Source organism: Nansenia antarctica (assembly GCF_963989245.1).
Source record: "Nansenia antarctica genome assembly, chromosome: 9".
Taxonomy (NCBI): domain Eukaryota; kingdom Metazoa; phylum Chordata; class Actinopteri; order Argentiniformes; family Microstomatidae; genus Nansenia; species Nansenia antarctica.
In genome coordinates this window covers 11,283,326-11,299,477 of record NC_137679.1, presented here as the reverse complement: position 1 = coordinate 11,299,477, position 16,152 = coordinate 11,283,326, and the positions used below count along the sequence as shown (strand labels likewise).

Here is a 16,152-nt window from a genome sequence, read left to right as displayed (position 1 = left end):
ATATCAGTTAGTAGTTTGGCTGGAGGCAAAACACAGGACTCGGAAACACGCTTCTTACCAGGGAGACCTTGAAGCTCTTAACCTGTTAAAGATCCTGTATAATTAGCCTAAAACGCCTATCCAAGGTATACCCGAAGTAAGTAGTTATAGTGAAACAACTGTGGCTATAGTGAAACTGTGAACTGAAACAGAAAAGGAGACGTGGCAGATGATGCATGTTTGACGTGTAAATTGAAATCCAGTCCAACAGTCCGTGGGAGGTTTTTGATGGAAAAAAGTTGCTTGGCCTAAATATTTCACTGGATTGGATCATCTGAGACCTTTGGCACTGTGAACAAACCGTTGTTGTCGGAATGTTATTGATCGGTGGTCAACTATGAGGCTTCTCTATGAGTTTTTATTAAATTTGTCAACGTAATTTCTTTGTTGGTGGTCTGAAAGCGAAGTCGATCGTGCCTGCTGTTGTGATGGTATCTTGAGATGGATTATTTGTCTTGAAGCGCAAGAATCGTAGCTTTGAGATGATGTAACGCATGACTACCTACGTAAACATAGGAAGTGTGTACAGGGCAAGACGATTTGCATGACGGATCCTTAAAAGGCTACAGCTCTTTAACCTATACAAGCCTACAGTGGACTCAGTGAATAACGTTAGTGGTTAATGTGATTTCTGTGTTACGCATTGTGACTGTGTACATTTTTAATATCTGTATTATGAATTGTATAAGTAAAAAAAAAAAAAAAAGGGACCAAAATAAACATTCTCAATCAATCAATCATGTGATTTCTCACTTTCCACCCTCGTCTCAGGTGTCTTTCCGGCTGGAGTTTGAGTTCAGTCGCTCGGTCTTCCTGAGCCACGTGAGGGTCGTCTTGGAAGCCGACAGGTAAGGGTGCAGTGAAGTCCAACAGCACAACAGCCAACTTATTAATGGCAGTGGCTCAGTTCAATTTCGGTCCCTAGCTACTACCCGTAGCTTCTGCCCCTTTGGTGATCATCAAGGACTTGATAAATGTCAGCAATATGCTAGGTAGACCTTGATACTGAAGAAAGGGCAGGTGCTAGGGGATTACATTACAAAATGTAAGGGGGTTCACTCATCCCCTCCTTGACATTTCCTACGGGTACAGTATTGTGGCTCGACACTATCAGACAGCTGTCCTATTTATGTTGTGCTCTACAGTGATGGAGAGGAGATGAACCCAGAGAACAACATCAATGACATCTTCCACCCTCTGAAGTATGAGGCTGACCTGCTTTTCACAAGGTGCATTCCCACACAACAGTGCCAGACGACACAAACACATCGTCTATATGCATACTGAAGGGAGTATTTAAACACCTGGGAACTATTCATTCTAATCTCCATTTTTTCTCTAAAACTCAGGGACGCCAAGACTCCTCGCTTTGAGATCAAATCAGACCCGTCCTGGAACAAAAAAGGCAGTAAAACTGAGTTTAATCTCACCTACAACGTGAGTGTTCTTAGGTCGTGTTCTCACATGAAAGTCCGAATCAGGACAACTGGATGAGTTTGCAACATTGTTGCATAAATTATTTCTCTGATTTGCATTCTCACAGCCCTTCATGTAAACGAAGTAACATACGTAATCGAAGCAACAGACGTGGTAGTTGATTGGTCAGAAAATTCGAAAATTGCCCGTTCGTCCCGCTCTTATCCAGATCAACACGCATGCGCTGTTGTTTTCCTATGGACAGCCTCGATGTGTCGTTTCTAATCGGAGCGAAACCAGCCTTTTCAAGCGGAGCATGCGTTGGTTGTTTGCTCCGGGAGCGACTCCGAATGCACGTTCTCACAGCTCCAAACGACGCAGAGCAAAGCGAATTTCATCCTAAACTCCGATTCCAAGTGAAGCAAATGTTCTAGTGAGAACACACCCTTAGACCTCGTTTTACCAAGCAGAATTTTTTGATTGACGGGTGCTTCGTCGATGGAGGGTAGCAGAGTTTTTGATTGACGGCTGGTAGCTTGAGCTAAATCGACGGCAAAAGTGTGGCTCCCCCTCTAGCGGTTGGGGCCTTAAGCAACCGCATGGACTGCTTATGCCAGCAGCCGGCCCTGGGCAAGACGCATATGTCACATATTGTTGGGCCAATCCACGTCCACATCTGTGTGACAAGAGCCATCATTCACCCAAGTTTCATCAAAATGATCCCAGTGATAAACGATCCCAGGAGAAAACGCGTGTGGCATAGGAACGGATAGAGACCGAATCATAGTCCCTTCTCCCATTTCACAGAGACGATTGGAGGACAATTAAAATATTTCACAAATTCATGTAGGCTAATTAGGTTACTATCAATTATACAGTAAGCTATATACCCTTACCGTCAATGGTAATTGGTAGAGTCTTGTCAGCTAAATGGTAGGCCTCTGGCGGAATCATTGACATAAACATTTACCATCATTTCAGTTGATTGGTTCATCCACTTAGATGATATGGTATGAATACTAAATGACATACCATTTGTAATCATTCAGCGATTGTGAGTAACTTCAAGCAGTTTACTTTGAGGTCTTTTTCCCCATTTCCCCCTATGTTTAGATCCAGAATCTGGGCTCTTTCCCAGTGACGGACTTACAGTTCACTGTTGGCATCTCTGCAATCACCATGAGTGGGAATCACCTCCTCCAGGTTTCAGACGTGCTTATTGACCAGGTAAGAGGTTTCAGACTTGCTCATTGACCAGGTAAGAGGTTTCAGACTTGGACATTGACCAGGTAAGAGGTTTCAGACTTGGGACATTGACCAGGTAAGAGGTTTCCTATTTCTTATTGGTTTTGGCGTGGGCTTTCTTTGAGTGTTGTCTTAGTCTCTCTCTCTTTCTCTCTCTCCTTCTCTCTCCTCACCAGACGGTTAGCTCTAACTGTGTCCTCCCACATCAAATGACTCCGAGCCAAGTTTCACCCGAAGATCTCTCACACATCCCACAGCTGGTAACTGTCTGTGTGTGTGCATGTGTGTGTGTGTGTGTGCGTGTGAGTGTGTTTGCATTCTGAAGGTCTATACTAGTATGTGAACTCTACAGTATATGCAAAGTATGTAGCCTATCATTTACTTATTTATTTATAACATGGCCACCATGATATTCAATCAGAATGTCCCTGTGTGTGTCCTGCAGAACCACTCCAACAGCATGACCGTAACAGTGCAGTGCAGACTGACCCTACCTGAGTACAAAGAGGTCAAGGTGACAGTCAGAGGCCGCCTGTGCCTCCAAGCTCTACTGGCAGTAAGTCATCTCACTCAAACCCACACACTACCTCCGCAGTCTGTTGACGTTTGCACCCATGTTCCTCCCTGCCTCTCAATAACTGTGTTCTATAAACCCAGCCTATATAAACGACGACTGCGAATTGTTTCATTGTGACTGGTAAAAAAATAGTGCTCTGTGAAAGCGATCGCGTCATTTTTCCCCCCTCTCTCTCTCGTCAGGTGAAGTTTAAATCTCTGGCGTTGGTGACTGCCGCCTCCATAGACCTGGGTCCTTCCAGTCACATGTTCTTGCATGAGGACAGGCCAGTGAGACGCGTAAGACCCCTGAATCTTATTCACTCATACAGAACAGCCTGTTGGCATGGGCTACCTTGACTGTATTATTATTTCTTCACCCTCCCCCCCCCTACTGTTGAGTGGTGAGGTGGTTCAAGCACTAGGAGGAGCAGGATAATGTGGTGTTCGTTGCTCACATACAGCTAGATGTGGCTATGCTGCCACCTGCTGGTAAAAAGTAACACTCTCAGGAACGCCCCCCCCCCCCCCCCCCCATCTACTTCCCATGTATTATTAGCTTTAGAGATTCATTCATGTGTTATTATTAGATTTCACTACTATTAAACCACAGATACAAATTGATAACTTAAACAGTTGCTTCTGGTTCATATGTTTAGGTGCAATCACATCATAGCTTCAATCACTACTACTTCAGCGATATCTCTTCATCAGCGATACAAAGTGAACAATACTTTACAGAAAATATTAAATGTATGTTTTCGGTGACCCATCACCCATCAAAGTCAAGTGCCCTCCTTGTCAAAGCCAAGATAGCCCAGATCATCCCTGCATCCCTGAGTCCAGTTTGTAATATTTCATATTTCCCCCCACTGTAGATAATCCTGGAGATGAGAAAGGAGGAAGAATACAGAATTCCCATCTGGATTATCGTGGGGAGCACGCTGGGCGGCCTGGTGCTGCTTGCCCTGCTCGTCCTGGCTCTGTGGCAGGTAAGCGCGTCCTCCTGGCCCCTGCACAAAGCTCCATCAGTGCCCCTGCACAAAGCTCCATCAGTCCCCCTGCACAAAGCTCCATCATAGTAAAATTGTATTTATCTTCTATAGCACCTATCCCAGACCAGGGGTCACAAAGTGCTTTACATATATAAGAACATAATAAAAGAGCAAAAGTTATAGCAGGTTAAAATAGACAAACAAGTGAAAATAAGAACAAGTAACAAACAACAAGTGTACAACAATATCAACAGGAAACAGAAAGACAGGCTTTTGGGGTTAGCTAAAAGCCTGTCTATACAGGACAGCCTTTAGCTGTTTTTTAAAAGCCTCGACCGAGACCGCTGATCTAAGATCCAAGGGAAGAAAGAGCATTCCAAAGCTTGGGAGCCACGGTTTGGAATGCTTGATCAGTCCCCGATAGTCCTCCTGCACAAAGCTCCATCACAGTCACTGATGCCTCAACCTTTACAAAGGTTGCAGCGGATCATATGTAGTTGAAGCAGATTACCTGTTCCCTCTTTGAAACGGTTTGATACATTCAAGGCCACAACATGCTCCCAGTCCCAGGAGCTCGTAAACCCTATTTAACATAAACATACATAATTCAATAGAAATGTCCTCTCTTTTGAGAATTGTTCTGACATTCTCTCTTTTTAAAAAACCGTCAATCACTGATACTCATACTCATTGATCTCGCTATATGTTTTCTGCCTAGGTGCGAACTGTACCAATGTCATAAACTTGCCATTTTAAGTAACATGTTACTTTGTGTTGACGCAAAATAAACGCGTCGAGCTGTGGTGTCATCCTTTCCCCTCTTTCGGCCCCCCTAGCTGGGGTTCTTCAACAGGCGGAAGAGGCGTGAGGAAGAGGAGGAGCAGGTCGCCAAGGGGAACGGGAAGACGTCGGAGGAGCGGTAACCGTGGCGATAGTGCGGCCGATAGCCAGAGACAGCCTCCACCACTCAGGGACCCAGAACACACCCCAGACATGAGACCAGCGGCACGCGCTTGGTGCCTGTACGCACCCACCCCCACCCCTCCCCTCCACACACACACACACACACACACAGCCAACCTGCACCTGTCTTGCACTGCTGAGCCCCCCTACTCTCTGGCTTAGAACTGACAGGCTCCTGCCTATGTGTGTCTCTCATGACTGAGGAACTGGAGGAACTTTAACAGATTGAAAAGAACTGGACAAGACTGGCCACAAAGAGGTCCTGGTGGTCAATCAGTCTTTTGGACTTTTGGGCATTTAACATGATCATCATCCAGCCAAATTAGATGATTTCACTCGACCAAAGACAGTAGCATATTGACATTAGGTGCGTGTGTTGTTTATATAACGTTTGTGTGTATGTGTGAGTGACTGGTTTGACTGAAGTGTGTGAGCTATACTGCAATGCCTGACCTTGGCCAATCTATTTGAAAACACAAGCTCAAAGGTAACCAGGTAACATGGGCCTAGTTTCCTGGAAAGCTTGTGGTACTTTACAGCAACATGGTACTTTATCTCGCCCACACATACACACACTCACACACTCACATAATAGCAATGCTTTGCAAATGTTGTTTTGGTCACGCAGAGGGTTTGACTGTCAAAATTCTGTTTTACCACGTTCTGTTTTATTCTGTTTTAATTTCATGTTTCACCATGGTTTTATCATGATTACTCCACATTTTTTACATTTACATTTTTGCCATTTAGCAGACGCCTTATTCCAAAGCGACTTTACAATCAATACATTTGACTAAGCAAGTGAATCATCAATCCACCAGTCGTAGCAGGAAGAGTAATCTAGCTCAGGCCCGGGGCCATTGGCAGTCTCTGTGATAGAAGGAACAACCACTCTATCACAGCTATGTGGCTGGGTGGTGAGAGGCTACTGTACAAAGCTTCTGTGAAACTGGGCCCAGATCAGAATACAGGACTGCCTATAATAGCTGAGGATTATGTGGCCTTTGTATTGTTCCTCAAATACGCAACTCTTAACTCTCACTTTATTTGGTAAGAGGCGATGTTGCTAAACTTATATTATATTGTATTTACAAATCCCATTCTATAGCTGATGCACTTTTGTTGTATAAAGACAGACTTGAATTTTGTAAATATCTGACTGTGTCTTTGTGACTGAATCAAGTATTTGAGGACTGTTACAAAGAGGAGTGGCATTATTATGTAACTATATAAATGAAACGGTCACTTTAAAAGACTATTGTGGAACTATGTTGTCAGATGTGCACAAACATGACACTGCTTTGCAACTTAGTATAGGCCGATAAGACCTGTGGATGTCCACAGGAAACCTGAGGTCCAAGGCAATCTTAGCACAGAAAATGTACAAAGATGCAATAATGGCCATGTAGAATTCATTAAAGCATGCCATGAGGTTAGAGTTGTGTTTTCTGATATCTACTCTCCCTGGTCAATATAGTGGACCTAAACATATTAAATCTGAGGAAATGGTGGCTTTAACACTCTTGATCTATCTGGAGAAAATGTAATAAAAATGTAATAAATGTCAAATGTAATATACTCTACTGTCAATCTGGAAGACAACTGCATTTCACCTGGGATGGTTCCCTGATACAAAGCAGTATCTGGACAGCCACTGGTAGTAAATTGATCGGCTTCCACGTGCAATGATTGTACAGTCTGAGAGTGTATACCAGTGGCATCACCTGTATTTGGGAAGATTCAAGCCCAGTACAGCTCTGACCCAATCCAGAGACCATCTGGTTTGTGTGGGTCATATCATTTGACATTAGACCATTTCTGGCACTAAACTCTCCTCATATTTCTGACCGAGCTGGCACATTGACAACTCCTGTCAAAAGGATGCCAATATGTTTTGTCATGTGTATGGTGTCATATTAAAGTCTCACACCTTAAAAGTAATAAATATAATTGTAATTATAAAGTTCACATAGCTGAAGTGATTTGAGCAGAGTCAGACATTTTGAATATTGTCAATAATGTGTATTTATCATTTCTGCTAGCTCACGACATAGAGCAATATATAGTGATGTTTCCGATTAACATTAGGTCTACATGTGACTTCATTGAATATGAATACTTTTAATAAGTTAATTCCATCCTATAAGCTTGGATGGGAAATAAACCTCAGGCCAATCGTTTAATGGGAAACACAAAGGTCTTTAATATGACACCAACCGGAACAACATGTCTGCAGCAAGTGTACAATAATTACCTATTTTATGTCTTCAATGCATGGGTATTCACAATGGGGAGTGTAATGCAACTTTCCAAAAGACTGTAAACCAATTAAGAAAAGAAAACACTGGGTTAAACCATATTTGGGTTAATTTGGCTTCAATCACTACAGACCCCCAAATACGAAAATATTAAAATAGAAATACTTGATATACATACATTCTCAGCTCCACTCAAGCCAACAAATAGAAAAACATCATAATGTCAAAATATGATTAATCGGTTAAGGAAAGACCAGGACTTCCTCTTAACTAGAAATCACAGTTCCATACCACAAACTGAATGGCACATTATCACAGTACAACCTGTATGAAAAACCAGAAATAAAAAGGGCAGAAATCACCTCGATCTATGGCCAATCTGATTAGGAAAACACAACAAGGGACCATACAATCATCGGTTATAAGAACAAAACAACATGTTGCAAGCAGGAGGAGACAGCTCATACATTCAACCCCGCGAGAAAAGCTCAGTCCTTCGCCCTCATCACAAACATACATAACAGACGGGTAATGGAAGACATGCTCAGACATTACTACCAGCAGCACCATTCAGTTTTAAAGGCCATATGTGGCGATAGAGCCTGTTCATCCAGAGTCTCAACTATTACCGTGCTTTCTCCCTCACACTGTAGCAAAGCAATGTTTCGGATGGTATACAGCGTACATGCGGTTGTGACGTAAGGGGTTAAAAGAGGCTGACATCAGTCTTAATTATTCCAAAATAGCAAAGAAAAACTGAAGAACAATGTTACATTGTGTCTCACAGGCACATCTTTACTAGTCAGTGTTTGTGTAAAAGAAATATCACTTTACATCGATCATCTGCAGATGAGTCCTTTAAAAATATATCTTAAACATTCCCTCTTAAATAAACCTTTTTTTCTTTAAAAACATGGTTATGAAAAAAACGATTATAAGTATAAAGTGCAGCCCAGCAGTTCTCTCCCTCTGCTTGAGTGTAAATTGGCTTGCTGCTTCTCCAAACAGAACATGATCAGATCAGTGTTTATATAACAATACTCTTTACCAGTGTCCTGCTGTTGAGTCATGATGAACCAAATAGACAGAAGATTGGTCAAACTATAAACAAGAATCACAAGGCAAACCATTTTGACCATCTAAACATAAGTGGAACCGCATCTAATAAGGACCCAGAAGGCTGGATGACTATGCATCTAAGACAACAGAAAACGCAGCTCCTTCTCCATGGCACAATGTTACACACACACACACACACACACACACTGCTGACTACTTTTCTAAGAGGACATCCTTTTTAGCTTATTATGTCAATCAGACTCACACCTTCTGTCTTCGTACACACGCACACGCACACGCACACACACACACACACACACACACACAAACAGCCTGCATAACCACTGCAATATGGCATACATCACAACAACAGGCAAGTTGATAAGGCAAAAATAATCAAGACAGTAAATGTTACGTTCCCATGTTTTTGAGTCAGCAGAGACAATTGGATTCACGCTGTACAAGTAGCCACACCTGGCCCTGCTGGTGTCACTGTTGTGTGTGCTGTGGATGGAGCCCCAACTAGGCTTTCTTTGGGATAGTCTTGGGAGAGCGAATAGAGGTTTGCCAGTTTCCTCAACTTGCTACTAACACCCAACTGGTAGGAAAGAAAGCCACAGACAGGACAGTGAAGGATACACTCCAGTCGGAGAGGGGATGGCCACAGAGACAGTTGTGACTGCTATGGGTGCTGGTAACTTGCAATTCATACTTATAATAGAAATAAAGGAACCATCGTTTAAAAAAAATAAATGAATGCATCTGAATGTCGGCGTTATCGCCAGCGTTTAATTTAATTTAATCTCATATTTTTTTCTGTTAAAAGCCAAAGTCCTCCTGGCGACGGGGTTAGGGGTCAATGGAACTCCACAAACTCCTCCAGGGTCTTGGGGATCTGGTTGCGGTAGGTGATGTGGTGATGCCGCACCGCGCGCGCTGCCAGGCACTTGAGGCTCATCTTCATCTGCGTCTTGAGCAGGATCTCCGACACGCCCGTGGTGCTCTTGTCCAGCGGCGTCTTCTTCTGCTTGTTGGTCATGTCCGTGTGCGCGCCCGCCTCCACCAGGCTGATGATGACGGCGTGCAGCGTGAGGAAGTCGCTGATGGGCCGGTTGTACTGCACGATGATGTGCAGCGGGCTGTTGCCCTCGTTGTCCACGGCGTTGACCTGCGCGCCACAGTCCAGCAGCAGCTTGGTGACCTGCGCGTTGGGGAAGCTGCACACGTCGTTGGTGTGGAAGTCGTCCACGGGCGTGGTGGAGCTGATGGCCAGGTGCAGCAGCGACGAGCCCTCCCGCGAGCGCGGATCCAGCTGGATCAGGTTGTAGATCTGCTTGTTGATGCGCGCGCGCTCCTCCTCGCCGCACTGCGTCTTGGTGGAGATGCACACCAGGTAGAGGAAGGTGAACACGTTGGACTCGTAGTTGTCCATGGCCGTGTGTAGCTCCGCCTCGGGGGCCGCCTCGCCGCGCGCCATGCTCCGCTGGATCTCCAGCACGCTGCAGCGCAGCACCTGCTCCACCGCCCCGGCGCCCACCGGCTCCTTCAGGTGCACCATCTGGGAGAACACCTGGGCGAAGCGCAGCAGGTCCTTGTGCGTGTTGCGGTTGCCCTTCTGCCGGAGCCGCAGCGCGTGCAGCCACAGCTTGATGCACTGGTCGAACTCCATGTTGTCGGCGTAGACGGCGCCCCGGTAGATGATGGGGTGCGACACGTCAATGTTGTCCGAGCCCAGGATGCGCTCGCGCACCATCAGCCCCTCCATGTGCAGGGCGTCCGGGTCCGCCCAGATAGCCTCCAGCTCCTGGGGGTTGCGGCACTCGCCGCGCCCCCCGTACGCCTCCACGGGCGGCAGCAGCTCCTTGGTGATGACGGCGGCCGGGTCGCGGTGGCGCTCCAGCATGGCCAGGTACAGGTAGTGGTACGTCTTGAGGATGTCGTAGTTCTCCCGGTCGTTGGCGAAGGAGGCGCCCAGCAGCTCCAGGGCCTCGATGCGGCTGCGCGGGTCGCAGTCGGGGTGGGCCAGCAGCAGCTCCACCACGTCCGCCTTGCAGCTCTCCGCCGCCACCTTCAGCGGGGTCATGCCGTGGCCGTTGACCACCATGGCCGCCTGGCATCGCACCAGCTCCTTCACTATGTCCAGGTGGCCTGCCTCGGCGGCAAAGTGCAGGGCGGTGGCCCCGCAGTGGGCCTTGGCGTTGGGGTCGGCCCCCCTCTCCAGCAGGAAGCCCACCACGTCGGCGTGGCCCTTGTAGGCCGCGATCATCAGGCAGGTGTTGTCGTACTTGTTGGCGATGCCGATGTCGGCGCTGTGCTCCACGAGGTAACGCACGATGTCCAGGCGGCCGTCGAAGCAAGCCGCCCGCAGAGGGGTGGAGTTGGTGACGGTGGTGTGGTTCACGTTGGCGTGGTGGGACACCAGCATGCGGACCACGTCAAAGTGTCCCGCGCCCGCCGCGCACCACAGGGCGGTGGCCCCGTCGATTACATACCTGGAGGACGGGGGAAAGAGGCAAACACGATGATTCAACCATAGACTAAAAAAAAAGGTAATTTGCACTCCATATCACTCTATTACCTCAACAAGACAAATGTCTGCGCAACGACAGGAAGGAAAAAACAGCAGTAACCAACAAAAGACTACTAACCCGTCGAATCTGACTGTGCCCGTCTGTTCGGTGTCCACTCTGTAGTGGTCGAGGAGCAGCCTCACCACTTTCTCGTGTCCGTTCCGAGCCGCGATGATGAGAGGAGTGGACCGTTGGCCGGCGTTGTGGGTCACGTGACTCAGCAGATAGCGCGTCTCGGCCTCGCAGTGGTTCAGCAGCAGAGCGGCCAGCGTCAGGACTCGACCCTCGCTGGCCGCCTTGTAAACATACCCAGCCAGCGACTCCATTCAGGCCTAGCAGCAGGTCGCCGGGTCGCCGGCACCTCCGCTTTCTTCGCAAGTGTCGCCCACCACGAGATGCACTACCACGCAACACCCCGCCTCCCATTAAAATGCCGAAGCCAGCTCCAGCCTTCTCACATGAAAAGCTCAAAATGAGCTCGTTTTGTAATTGGGTTGACAGAAATCCATTACATGATTTTCAAGGTAATACTCGTACTAATACTCATACTCACTCTGTTCTCTAGTTAGCCCTGATCCATCCTCATCACCCCCTGTGTTCTTCCTTCATCTCCCTCTCTTTCAAATATATATTTTTCAAATATTAATTATACTTTTTTCCAGAACACACCCACCCACACCAAGCCAAGCCACGTGGAAATTAATGTATTGTTGTTTACCGGAGTCAAAATGTTTGAATGTCGCTGATTAAACTTTCTTGTCCTTTTTCCAGTTCCTACCGGGGAGCGAAACGCTTCGCTAGCTTAGCTTAACAAGCTAACCTACTACAACACCGTCCCGTGTACATAAAGTATCACACTTTGATGAAGAACATGAACTCCCAGTTGTAAAAATGCCGGTTTTCTCAGAATTCTTCTCTTTGAGAACTTTGAGGCAGGTGAAGGTTAGGAAGAGTTTGTTCGGATATCCGACCGATGTTGAATGTTTTCAATACAGAGCTACCTTTCACCTTTACCATGCTAATGACTGGCCCGGAAGTGCTGGTCCGACTTTCAAATGCCTCCGACTAGAAAACGATCGAAAGCGAAATTATCCGTCTGATGACGCCATCCGTTAACTACTAGGGCGTTAATAATTCGATCTAGTACAATAGTCTTTAGTCTACTAACTGGCCTACTACTTTTTCCTGACTTCCCCCACATTGAAACATAGATTTATTTTTGATCAAAGTATCAAGAAACACATATATAGCTACGGTGTAATTAAATTGTGATGTAAATGGGCAAAAAAGATGAAAAGGTTAACAGCACCCTAATGTGCTAATGTAGCTGATAATAATAATAAATCTGATAATGCCCCTCTGATAAAAAAAAAAAATAAAAAAATGTAAAAGGTGGGAGTTTGACAAATTAACGGGTTATCTGCAGTATGGAGGCTTAACTTAATTTCAATCCAAATTGTTCGAGGAAACGCATATAAGGAGGCGACTGTGGTGGTCTTTCAAGTTAAACTAGTATTTCACGTTAAACTTCAACTTTTTACAGGGGAAACTGTGAACGAGTAATACGGAGACGGGGAAAACGAAACTGGGTGTGAGGGACTTCGTGCTTTGGTGTTACATCGTGTAAGCTGGTCAATTGTGTTACTTTGTGTTAACTTCTTAAAAAAAAAAAAGAAGAGGTTTCGGTGTCGACATTGGATTCAGATTTGTGACCCCTCAATTTCAACTGAGCGCAGCATTCTTGTTCTTTGAAGATGCATGCATGCGTAAACGGCAAGTTTTCTCTCTAGATTTGAGATATAACTATTTTTAAATTAATGTCATATGAATAGTTATACCGAAACAATTCAATATTGAACTGAACTGAACTGTCCCGCCTGTATGGTTTGATAGTGTTGTTTTGGTGCTTTGGTGCATGCTTCTGTCATCATCGGTAATTATAGCCAACCCATCTATGTTGACTGTCACTCTATCTCCCTAGTTAAAAGTAATACCTTTGCCTGCTTGCGGCTCTGTCATTAGTGAAGCGCATTGAGTCACATCTTGTGAGAAAAGCGCTATACAAATAAAACTTGATTTGATTTAATTTACCCAGTGTTCCTGCAGGTATCCATTAGCAGCATTTTCCTCCTCGGATTGACAGGGTCAGTGCCCAGGAGAGAATGTGTCTCATTAGTACCAAGTGCTCCCTGTCTGCACCAGAGAGAGAGAGAGCACACAGAAGGGTGATTATGCGCTGCCATGTGCAGAGCTGCAGATGCCTCTCCTCTCCACTCAGGACAGAGTGCAGCAGAGCGTGTTCCGTTGGGATTCGCGAGAGGCAAATCGGATGAGATTTGCGGTCCTCTGCTACCGCATCAGACAAGCCCCTCAACTGCCACCCAAACCACTGCTGACACGGCATTGGACGTCTTTGTGTTGTGTGCTGGCAGGTCTGGTTCTTCCAGGAGGGGCAGCTATAAACCCAAAAGCAGCAAAAATGTGCTTCGCAGAGCAATGTTAACAGAGGTGTATAGCTGACCAAATAGAAGAGCCAAACTACTGAGACGGCAGAGTTGTTGTTTTGCTACACTGGCCATGTACATGTTGTGCCAGGTGGAACAGATGGGATTAAAAAAGCCAGCAGATGGCCTCGGTGGAAATAACATTGTGTAATCCTGTATCCTACAGCTGATAAGCCCATAGATGTCATCATACTGTAGAGAGGAGATGCCACCAAACCCGGTTCTTGCTCACTCTCCCTTCCCTGGGGACTTTCCCCATATAGCCTGACTTGAGGTCCCTACTCTGACGTAGGAGTCTTGTAAGGCCATGTTTTAGCAATCACAATATTTTTTAAAGTGAAAGGCACAGTTGGATTTCAGCTGGTATTTGCCAAGAACGTATGTGGCCCTGATGAGTATCTAATGGTACTTCAACACATATGTTATGTCATGGGGATTCATATTGTTTTTAATGAATTTCAAAGAAACAGTATAATGATCATGTAATTACCATTTGACTATGCAATGCTACCAGGTAAATAGTAGACTGTGGAATGGTAAGCCTGCCTAACTGGTTGTGATAAATCATTGTGTTGTATAGACTTTCATTATAGCCTAATTGATCAACTATGCCCTTTCAGATCACCCTCCCTCTAGATTGGTTCTCTCTGAACAGGCCCAGTGCTGGAGACTATTTCCACATGACTTACAATATCACCACCCTGCTTCTCAATGTAATTATCACAGCAAACTGGGAATGTGTGAATGCTTCAAGTGAACACAGCACAGTGTCCCTCCAGCACCGCCTTCTCCTCAGGCACTTCTTCAGCTCACAGAAGACAACTGCAAATCTTAACAACATGCCAAAGCTGATGCCAGCTGCTATCTGTCAGGGCTTTTGAGGAAAGGTCAGATGTTTAGTTGTTTAATTGAACACGTATTCCCGTCTGAGATAAAAACCCATTCACACATTTGACTGAGGGGAGACTTAGAGAGCACACCAGACTGTGATATGGTGTTGATATGAAGTGTGTTCTGATTGAAGAGATGGAGAGTGGAGAATGGGTTGAAATTGGGGATTGTGCCAGACAGTTAAGTGGAACCGAGGTTTACGCTCCTGAGTCTGACACTGAATCTCCCACTGGAATTGTTTGATTTCAAATCCAAACGATTGGAATATAGAGCTAAAAGAAGGCAACATGCTTCCTCTTTCCAATACTTAAAGAGGGTACTGTTGTATATTGTGTTGTATAAAGAGGGTACTGTTGTACACCAATTTGTGTCACTCAAACTGCTATTCATTGAATGTCATTTATGCAATATGTTGATGTTATGTGTATGTATGCAGATTACCAGCAACTTGACAGCTTATAATTATTGTAATTTTCCTGAGGGAAAATACATTATTCACTTGTGTATTTTTGAATATAGCCCTTTATTTTTTCCATCTTCTGTATATTCCCAGCTTTAGATTGAAACTGACCTGATCTACATTCATAAAGGGTTGCAGAGTAGACTGGTACCAGTGCAATCTCTTCCTTTCCACAGGTATCGTTCTCTCCTGCTTCAAGTCATCCATCGTTGTCCCTGTGCTGAAAAAGAACAAGGTATAATGACTGGCGCCCTGTTGCTCCCACTCCCATTGTGATCAAATGCTTTGAGAAGCAAGTCAAGGCCCATGTCAAGCACGCTGCACATCTCCGACAACCTCACCTGGGACAGTGCATACCAAACAGGTGGTGAAAAAAGCACAACAGCGCCTCTTTCACCTCAGGCGACTGAAGAAGTTTGGCATGGCTCCAAGATCCTGCGGACCTTCTACAGAAGCACAACCGAGAGCATTCTGACTGGGTGCATCGCTGCCTGGCACGGCAACTGCACTGCCCTCAACCACAAAGCGCTACAGGGGGTGGGCGTGGACAGCCGAGCACATCAGTGGATGTGAGCTTCCCTCCATCCAGGATACAACAAACAGTGTGTCAACAAAGCTTGGAGGATCATCAAAGATCCCAGCCACCCCAACCACAGTCTGTTTGATGCCGTCTAAAAGGCGAAGCCTCTTCCGGAGCCTCAGGGCCAAAACTCAGAGACTAACCGACAGCTACTTCCCCCAGGCGATCAGGCTCGTAAACAAACCTACTGTAGACAATTGACTATCATCCCCAAGCACACCCCATGTTTACGGACTACCTAGGCTCAGCAAGCTGCAAGGAAAATAATGACCTGCGACCAGTCGCTTAGACTTCTGATGAAATGTGTTGAGAAATGAATTATCAACAAAGTGAAAAATGTAGTCTGTTGTTCTCTTGATCCTTTTCAGTTCGCATGTTTTCAGTTTCAGATGCAATACAGGTACAGATGATGCGACCTCAGCCATGGCGCACTTCATATCTAAGCACTTAGAGGACCCTACCTCTTATGTCCGACTCCTATTTCAGAGCCTATTCAGAGCCAACAGGCTCACAGCCGCAGAGGACGACCCCCTGCTGGCGGGAAAGCTGAACACCTTCTACGCCCGGTTCGACGAGGGGCGAACGGAGGTAACCACAACACAGACACCACTCTCTCC

General features: G+C 45.8%; 2 protein-coding genes across 2 annotated transcripts in view; one reads left to right on the top strand and one right to left on the bottom strand.

The window, feature by feature from the left end:
• Positions 1–5,173, top strand: part of LOC308165788 (integrin alpha-11-like) — a gene marked incomplete at both ends in the record, with an annotated part of 38,486 nt that extends 33,313 nt beyond the window's left edge. The window contains 9 exons of the mRNA XM_080539946.1: positions 811–887; positions 1,185–1,268; positions 1,389–1,476; positions 2,569–2,682; positions 2,877–2,960; positions 3,146–3,256; positions 3,460–3,555; positions 4,134–4,247; positions 5,087–5,173. Of these exons, the coding sequence (XP_080396072.1) occupies positions 811–887; positions 1,185–1,268; positions 1,389–1,476; positions 2,569–2,682; positions 2,877–2,960; positions 3,146–3,256; positions 3,460–3,555; positions 4,134–4,247; positions 5,087–5,173 (855 nt within the window). The remainder of the gene's footprint in view (positions 1–810; positions 888–1,184; positions 1,269–1,388; positions 1,477–2,568; positions 2,683–2,876; positions 2,961–3,145; positions 3,257–3,459; positions 3,556–4,133; positions 4,248–5,086) is intronic.
• Positions 5,174–7,460: 2,287 nt separating this feature from the next.
• On the bottom strand, positions 7,461–11,636 carry fem1b (fem-1 homolog b). The gene is made up of 2 exons (XM_080538800.1): positions 11,179–11,636; positions 7,461–11,022 (listed from the first exon to the last, which is right to left on the bottom strand). Exons 1-2 carry the CDS (start codon positions 11,424–11,426, stop codon positions 9,387–9,389), a joined length of 1,884 nt encoding a protein of 627 aa, XP_080394926.1. The 5' UTR covers positions 11,427–11,636; the 3' UTR covers positions 7,461–9,386.
• Between the last annotated feature and the right edge of the window lie 4,516 nt (positions 11,637–16,152).